Source organism: Lucilia sericata, unplaced genomic scaffold (assembly GCF_015586225.1).
Source record: "Lucilia sericata isolate MDLA Ls3-8-SP2 unplaced genomic scaffold, ASM1558622v1 Contig000612F_arrow, whole genome shotgun sequence".
Lineage (NCBI taxonomy): Eukaryota > Metazoa > Arthropoda > Insecta > Diptera > Calliphoridae > Lucilia > Lucilia sericata.
Window position 1 is genome coordinate 230,662 of NW_023994619.1, and position 9,339 is coordinate 240,000.

Consider the following 9,339-nt stretch of genomic DNA (forward strand, 5'->3'; position numbering starts at 1 on the left):
AGAGAGTTAACAATGCCTACTGCTCTGTTAACTAACAGAGGAAACCGATGTTAAGTAAAAAGTAAGGTTACCAGAAAATATTTTTTACATGTAAACAATTAGGGCTACCAGACATAAAAAGGAAGTCCTAAGCTTGTTTTAAAATAAAATAAAAAAATTCAATCTTTTCGAAATAATAATAAATAAAAAACGAAAAAAATTGTAAATGCAATATACATACATATACATAAAAATAAAAATTATCCATCTCTGGCTACAGTAACTTAAAAGAGAAAATACAAACAACACTGCAAATCAAAATGATGCCGGATCTAAAATATTTTTAGAGCTTTTTTGGCACTTTTTCTTGTGCCAAAATAGCACAAGAAAAATTTCCGTTAATTACAAAAATAAAGTATGTAGTTAATTTTAGTAAAAATAATGTTTTTTCTTATAAGATTTTCAAAGTATAAAAGAAGGAAGTAATGTGTTGTTTAATTTTTTAATAATAATTATATATAATTATGTATTACATATTATAAAGCTTTAAAAACAGATAATTTTAATGATTTTTTTCTTATGAAAAAACGTATAGGGTACAAAATAAAAAATTCTTTCTAAGTTGTTCTTGTAAACAGAAAACGCTTAAATCTCGGTTTACACCACTAAATTAACAGCACTGTTTTTTATTCTCTTTATTTGCGTTTAATTTTTTTTTTTTTTTTGTTGGTGGATGGAGTTTGCAGCGAGCGAGCAAGTTAACTTTTTTTAGTTTAAAAGTGGTCGTCTTGGTTGATTGTCGTGTGCAATTTCTGTGCGGTTAACAATTATAGTGACATTCACTAAAAAAAATACTTTTTTTTGATAATTGTCATTGTGATTTCCTGGTACTATTTCTTTTTATAAATTTTTTGGTGAAGAAATATCTTAAAAAGAGTAATAAAAAAATGCATTTATTTTAAAAATAAAATTCAACAAATTTTGAGAAAACGAGAAAAAAAAACAACGGCCAAAGTTTTCATTAATAAAAGTGGTTAATAAAAAGTTAATGGAAGTTGAAATACATATAAATAAAACGATAAAAATTATAAAAAGTTAAAAAAAACGAAATTGAAAAAAGCAAATAATATAAAAAGATTAGAAGGAAAAAGCACAAGAAGAAGAAAATCATTGAAAAAAAGTAACAAAAAGGGCGAAAGAAGAAGCAAAAGCAGAGTGTAATGGGTGAGTTTGCAATTAAAAAAGAAACACAAAAAAACATGAAAATGTCAAAAGGAAAACAGAAGGTGAAGCAGAATTTTTGGGGTTGTTTGTTAATTTTATTATTTTTGCCAATTAGAAAAGAAGGATGACACAACAAATATAAACTAAGAAAATATATTTAACGACAGTAAATAGAACACGATAATGAAGGTGTTAATAAATATTTGCTTTTGCTATTTTTTGTGTTACCATTTTAATTAAATTTACATGTTTTTTGTTCATCTTTCGATTAAATAAACATGTGAAAGAGTGCGGTTTATTTGATTTTGTACACTCCCTATTTTGGTAGAGTAAAAAAAAACGCAAACACAAAAGAGAAACACACAGACGAAATAAGAGAGAAAATAATTTGTCATGCTCTCTTTCTGTTTTTTTTTGCATGTTTTGTTTGTGTTTGTTTCGAATTAGAATTTTTCTGCACATTGCAGAATTCGAGTCGAATTCGAAAAAGAATGATATCACCACCAGTGTGTGACCCGTACGCAAATAAATGTTGAACAATTTCACACCACTACCTCGGATTTTCAAATATAAATTGTTAAATGTAAATTTTTATTTTATTTTTTATTTAATATTATTTTTTATTCTATCAATTGTTTACTTTGGGGTTTTTTTGTTGTTTGTTTTTATACATAAATAAACATTAAATGAAATAAATCTTTATCTATTCAATATATAAATGAACATACGTCATCGTTGTCATTATTATGAAAACATCATGTGTGTATTTAATCTGTCAAGTTTTATTTTTCTTTTATGTTTTTTTTTTCATCTGGTTACTGAATGAACTTTGCTATTGTTGTTGTTGTCTAAACCAATTCATGTAAACAGTGATGCTAATTTATCAATTAATAATTTGTTTGCAGAAATAAAAAGTTTATTACCTATATTCAAATATAAATAATAAAAAATAAAAAGAATCAACTTTAATACAAAATAATTAATTAAGTTTTTAAATTTGTTATAAAAAAACTTATATTTTTACCTTTTATGAATGCAAAATCACATCAAACGATTTTTGATAAAAAGTGTTTCTTCCTTAAACCAGGAATGGATAAAAATAGAGGGAACGCACAAAAATATTGGTCCTACAACCAACTTAACGTATAACGATCCACTCAGAGTCACTTTTTTGTTCAATTTAATGAGATTTGGACATGTAATTATGTTTTTTTGCCCAGGGACTGATTCCATTGAAAATGTTTAAATGGAAAATATATAGGATACAAAAATCTACAAAAAGCTCTAAAAAAAAACACATTTCCCTTTTGTAGCGTTATTTTTCGTTACAAGACTTTGTAAAAAGTTATCATCACTGCACATTCTTTCCATGTGTTATTTACTGTTGTTGTTGTATCTGGTTGGTTACAGTCCAAAATGTTGCTTCTCAACAACTGTATATATGTTGGTTTTTACGATTCTTTACGTCTCTCATTATAATAAATACCAAACAACAAAATATATGCTACTTCCTTCCCCGTTTTTAAGCTTTTTTCGTTTTATTTTTGTAATGTCACAAAAAATGACAACGGGTGAATAAACGTCTGTCCGCGGCCTTTCGTTTCAGTAGTTTTTTTTTTCTCATGTCAGTACAAAAATCTATTAAAACTCAGGCAAACTTACATACTACATATGAGGAACGACTACCATTTGAATGGATAGATTGATGTATGTACGTAAATACATACATACATATGTGCGTCCGTCCATAGGTCGGTCGCTTGTTTGGTAAGCTTAGATGGTTGATTGGTTTGCTTTGGGGACTGACAGCGAACTTTTTGTTGGCTGGTTTAAGTTAAATTGAATGAATTGCTTACATCGTCGTAACATGCCTTCTTTTGTACAAAGTATTGTAATATATTTAACAACAATAAAAAAACTATTCGTACACTTGTTCGCATATGATGAATATGTCTTTAGCTTCGTATGCTTTGTCAGTCTATACACTGGTCCGTCCGTCCATTTGGATTGTCATCAACAACATCATCATCCTCACCGCCACAATTATTAATATTATTACTTGTATTTTTATTGTTTGTTGCATTTTTTTGTCATTATTTTTTGTATTTATTTAGTAGTAACGTGCCTTAATATGCTTTAAACAAATGGACGATATAGTCCGGTTTATTTACTGTATCTTCTTTTTTGCTTTTCCATTCATTCCTTTAAAGTTCGTCTAAAAATGCATTCATATCAGATACGTGAAAACAAATTGTAACATTATTTTGAATGTCTGAATAAATACCATAATCCTAAACCTAAACTTAATGAGTTATGGTACATAATCATTTAAATATCGACCAGTTCTTAAGGCAAAAATCGTCCTCTTTTTTAAAAAATGAAAGAATGGCTTATTGATTCTAATATAAATTTAAAAAATATTAAACAAAATATATTTTTTTATTCACTTATTTATTTACTATTTTAGAAATAAAAAAGAACCTTCTAATACTTCTACACTTTCAAAGAGTACCCGTAAAAAGTACCTTATTAACTTTTTTATATACAAATCATACGTATCTTTCAATGCACTATTCCAACAACAACAAAAACACACACTTGCATTTACAACAACATAAAGCAAGTGTATATACGGTATGTAAACGTGTCATGAATGAAAAGATTTTCAATTTGAAATATTTTTTCATTTTATTTCTTTTTTATTTATTGTAACTATAAAAGAGTACTTGTTGTTGATGAATGATGTATGATTTTGATGGGGTTTTCTCATCTTGACAAAACTTTTCTTATGTACTGTTATTTTATAATATAGTAATTTTTTTTTACCGTAAGTTTTACTAAAGAAAGCAAAAAATACAACAAAAGATATATAGAGACAATAAAAAAATGTTTGAATTGAAAATTGTGTTTACAATATAAATTATTCATTGAATATAACATTATCACGCATATGAAAGCGAAAGGATTCTCCTTGTTAATAATATTTTTTTATACTCAATTGTTATTTGACATTCTATTAGTATTTTAATTGCTTTTTGAATTTTTTTCTTATTTTGTCACAAGACAAAGTGTCATAAAATTTGACTAATTGTTAATATTTAGCATATTTCAGGAAAAAAAATAAGATTTTGCAAAGACAGTGTAACCGTTTAATTAAGTATAATTTTAATCATTTGATAAGTAATAGGAGTTTTGGGCCAGATCAGGCATGGAAAATTCAGTGTTTTAGTACTTTTTTCCATAATTTTTGTTATCAAAACATTTTCGATTACTCTGTCTAACTTATAAACTTTTGATAAGTAGTCCACATAGTAGATCACTATTCCATAGTCTAGTCTATAGTCTAGTCTATAGTCTAGTCTATAGTCTAGTCTATAGTCTAGTCTATAGTCTAGTCTATAGTCAGTCTATAGTCTAGTCTATAGTCTAGTCTATAGTCTAGTCTATAGTCTAGTCTAGTCTAGTCTATAGTCTAGTCTATAGTCTAGTCTATAGTCTAGTCTATAGTCTAGTCTATAGTCTAGTCTATAGTCTAGTCTATAGTCTAGTCTATAGTCTAGTCTATAGTCTAGTCTATAGTCTAGTCTATAGTCTAGTCTATAGTCTAGTCTATAGTCTAGTCCTATAGTCTAGTCTATAGTCTAGTCTATAGTCTAGTCTATAGTCTAGTCTATAGTCTAGTCTATAGTCTAGTCTATAGTCTAAGTCTATAGTCTAGTCTATAGTCTAGTCTATAGTTTAGTCTATAGTCTAGTCCTATAGTCTAGTCTATAGTACTAGTCTATAGTCCTAGTCTATAGTCTAGTCTATAGTCTAGTCTATAGTCTAGTCTATAGTCTAGTCTATAGTCTAGTCTATAGTCTAGTCTATAGTCTAGTCTATAGTCTAGTCCTATAGTCTAGTCTATAGTCTAGTCTATAGTCTAGTCTATAGTCTAGTCTAGTCTAGCTAGTCTAGTCCTCTAGTCTAGTCCTAGTAGTCTAGTCTATAGTCTAGTCTAGTCCTAGTCTAGTCTATAGTCCTAGTCATAGTCTAGTATTAGTCTGTCTATAGTCTAGTCTATAGTCTATAGTCTAGTCTATAGTCTAGTCTATAGTCTAGTCTATAGTCTAGTCTATAGACTAGTCTAGTCTATAGTCTAGTCTATAGTCTAGTCTACAGTCTAGTCTAGTCTATAGTCTAGTCTATAGTCTAGCGGAAAATAAGTTTAGTACTTCATAACTTAAAAGGTATAGTACTCTTCTTGTTATAATTTGATACTTTTTCAATATATATTTAAAAATCTTAATTTTCCATCTCCGATATATACTCTTAAATAATGCGACAATTCTTCTCTCATTGTAAAAATTTTGGAAATATGAATGATTAATGCATTTTTAATTGATTGATTAACATTATCAAAAATAATAAAGTAAAAATGACATCATTGCCTTTGACAATCGATAACACTTTAAACAATCTCTATAATATATATTTTGCTATTTAAAGTGTTTTATTGTTATTAAAAATAAAAAAAAATATAAATTATATGCCGGCCCTTGTTTTCCCATTTCTCACACCTATAATTTATATTGTTAAACACACAAATAGATGCCTTATGTCTTAAGAAGACATAATAATAATTGAATCTCTTTTGATTTAAAATTTAGTGTAATGTTTTTTTTAGGTTCTTTTTTCTCATTTTATACGTACATGGCCACAACTATGTAAACGTGCCTAAGTGTTTTATCCCCATTTTACAATTAACTCCTTAGTACATATTTTAATGGGTAGGTATTTTTAATTTGGGGGATAGAAAAGCACTTCAAAAGGAAAAGAAAGGGTGCCTGCCGCCTGCCTTCCCATAATATAGGTCATATACACTTGATGCTTCTCTATTTAATTGATAATCTATTTTTAGGATTCTTCAATCATTTAGTGTTTATATCTTTTTTTTTCGTGTGTTATTTTTCCTCTTGTTACTTTTGCTATTCGAAATATTTGGTATTTTCACATAAGTTTTTCTTTTAAATTTATGTTTGAAAATGTTTTGAAAATTTTCTCTTAATTTTAGAGAATTTTGAGAAAATAGCTTGTGTATCTTGAAAATAAATTTCCCTCAAAATCATGCTCGTTTCATAGCAAATTTTAATATGTAGAATTTTAAAATATATATATTTCAGATAAATCTTTATTTCTCTCCGATTGTATGTTTATATATTTTTTTAGCTTGACTATTTCATTTTAGTCTATATTGTTGCTTTAATGTCTGCGGTTTAACGTGTCATCGTGTCTCGTCTGTTAAATTCACCTTTAGTGAAATTTTCGGTTTTATCGGTGAAGAAAAGAATATATATTGTGAAAATTTTACAAAAAAAGAAAATAATAAATAAACATTAAGAATTACTTATAAATAAAAATAAACCAAAAATTTTTAATTATTTTTATAAATATTTATATTTGAAAATAACAACCACCATCAATATCATCAAAGTCAAATAAATTTTAAGATTATGAAAAAAAGCAGTTCATCACGATTTTTAAACTTTTTTGGAAACATACGTAAGATCTTACTTATTGTTGTTATTTATTTAAAATTTGTTATTTTTATTTATCTTGTTGTTGTTGTCCAAGTTATACAACGATTTAATCAGAATTTGTTTTCTCTGTATATATTTTGAAAATGCCCACGCCTTTTGGGGGAAAAAAAATATAATGAAAACTGCTGCTGAGTGTGAGTCAATTTGTTTTAGGGAAAATATATTGTATTGAGAATTGCAAGTTACTAATACCTGTGGAGATATCTATAGAGATTTATGCAGAATATTTATTTTTCTTGGTTTTCGTTTTTAAAAATATATCAGAACTTTCAAAGAGTTTTTCTTCATGCTGTAAATTATGTTGTAATAAATTACATTTTTAAATTTCATGTTAAAACTGAACATTGCAACATACATTTCTATCTAATCCAATGTATGTAAATATATCCAATGTATGTATGTATGTAAATATATACCAGGAGAATCTTTATAAACTGATCGAAATGGTAATGCGATCATAAATGCCAGTATATATAAAGTTTTTATTTTGGGAGGTTAGCTTTACCGAGACAATGGTAAATCGTTTACATTTTTTAAACCAATTTCTTAGTCTTATATAGGATAATTTGATCAATAGCTTTTTAAGCATGCAATGTGTTTAGTTACCAGGAGACTCCGAATCTCCTGTGATTTATACGTGTCCCGTGTTTTTGAAACTGAAACATTAATTTAATAAAGATATTTGGATCGAAACAATATTGGTCCAGTCCTATTTGAACTTTATCTATAGAGTCGCTATCATATGAATAACAATTTAATACAAGACTTTGATCGAATAGATCATGGAGTTAATTCCCACCAGACACTCTGAAAAAGGAGATCGCGATAGTAACCTAAATTTATTTCATCGGATCTGATGTAACATACATACTCCTTTCAAACTAACTAAAAACGATTATTTCGAGTGATGAATTTGATCGAAAAGATCATGGAGTTAATTCCCACCAGATCGCAATAGGATCAATAGTAAACTAGATGTATTTCTGATGTAACACACATCCTCCTTTCAAACTAACTAACTAAAATTCCAAAAAATCTACCGATCTTGCAGATAACTCCGGTTTTCTTCTAATAATTGTCTTAATTTGTTCACATTGTATTATGAATTATACATGATGCAAAACTGATCTATTCGCCAAGTCTAATAAAATTGATCATGGACTGATCTGGAGCAAAATTTAAATAATCGATATCCATAAATATCGATCGATTTAGATGCTATAAAGATTTCCAGAAATTATTGAAACAGGAAGTTTTTTGTTGAACATGATTCAACAAGAGTTTTGTTTTAAACACAATAAAAGCCATCTAGAGGAAAATAGGGCCAACATTTGTTTATACCCCTAATATTTATATGTATAAATTTGAGGATTTCTCTTTTTGGCCTTGACATTATTTAGTTTTAGTTTTTTTTTTTTTTTGCAAATAGTAGTTGTATTACTAAAAGAAATGTTTCTCTAAAGATGTGACTGTCAATATAAACAAAATAATATCGTCACTTTAAACTTAAAAGGTCCAAATTTTGATAAAATTTTCTTATAATTATCAGACAGCTTTGGTTATTATTTAAAATCTCAAATTATCGTGATATCTGAAGATTTGTCTTAATTTATTAAAATCCTTATAAATTAACCCAAATTTTAAAATGTATTTGAAAAATATTCAAAATGTATTTTCTTAAAAATAAACCAAAGACAGGAAAGAACATTTTTGTATATGATTGCGAAAAGAAAAAAAAAACTAAACATTGTGTATTTTCACCATAATGAACACATCACTAAAATTATTTGAAAGTTTATGTTTTATTGCCATAATTGTTTTTGTTTAAACAGTGGGTGCTATGTTTATTTATTTAATAAAAATACATATATTTTTATTTTGCAAAAAAAAATCTCTAAAAGAGAAAAATTATTTATTAGATTTTCTTTTTATTTATTTGAAATTCTTAAATTTAGAGAAATCTAAATGTTTACATATTTCGAATACCAACACAATTTTAAATTCAAACTCATTTTGTTAAAAAGTAATGTTTGTTGGCATACATTTGTTTGAAATAATTTTATTTTCAATTTAAAAATATTTTACAAAAAATTTTATTTAACAAAAAAAGCTAGACAAACAGACGGACGGACACCCACAATGAAAAAAATTAAAAACATGATAAAATGCAAAAATTTTAAATGAAAAAAATGTCTGTCGATGACATGATGCTCTCATTACTTTTCTTTTTAATTGAATACAATTCAAAACAAAAGAAATTAAAGCAATAACAATTGCTAGTACAACTATAATAAACATACACTCAAAAACAAAAAAGGGAGATAAGATTAGAAACAAAAGCAGTTAACTCCACTTTTGTGGGTTTTAAATAAAAAAGATAAAACTCAACTTAATAAAATTTAAAATATATAAGAATTAAGATTATTAACTCAAATTTAGAAATGGAGATTGTACACTTTGCTTCTATGCAACACATAATAGTCTGTATGTCTCACTTAAACAAAAATAAACAATTGTTTTAAGTTTTTTTTAGTTTGTACTAAATAAAATACCAAGA

General features: G+C 26.7%; 1 protein-coding gene across 7 annotated transcripts in view; it reads left to right on the forward strand.

Moving 5' to 3' along the window:
• The first annotated feature begins 553 nt into the window (after positions 1 to 553).
• Positions 554 to 9,339, forward strand: part of LOC119606695 (actin-binding LIM protein 1) — a 29,244-nt gene continuing 20,458 nt past the window's right edge. For 2 of the 7 annotated variants that reach the window (XM_037960260.1, XM_037960262.1), the window contains exon 1: positions 6,429 to 6,744. In XM_037960260.1, coding sequence (XP_037816188.1) covers positions 6,696 to 6,744 — 49 coding nt within the window. In that variant the 5' untranslated portion in view covers positions 6,429 to 6,695. Of the gene's footprint in view, positions 1,204 to 6,428; positions 6,745 to 9,339 lie in introns of those variants that run through there. The other 5 variants (XM_037960265.1, XM_037960264.1, XM_037960261.1 and 2 more) reach the window with 4 other exon arrangements.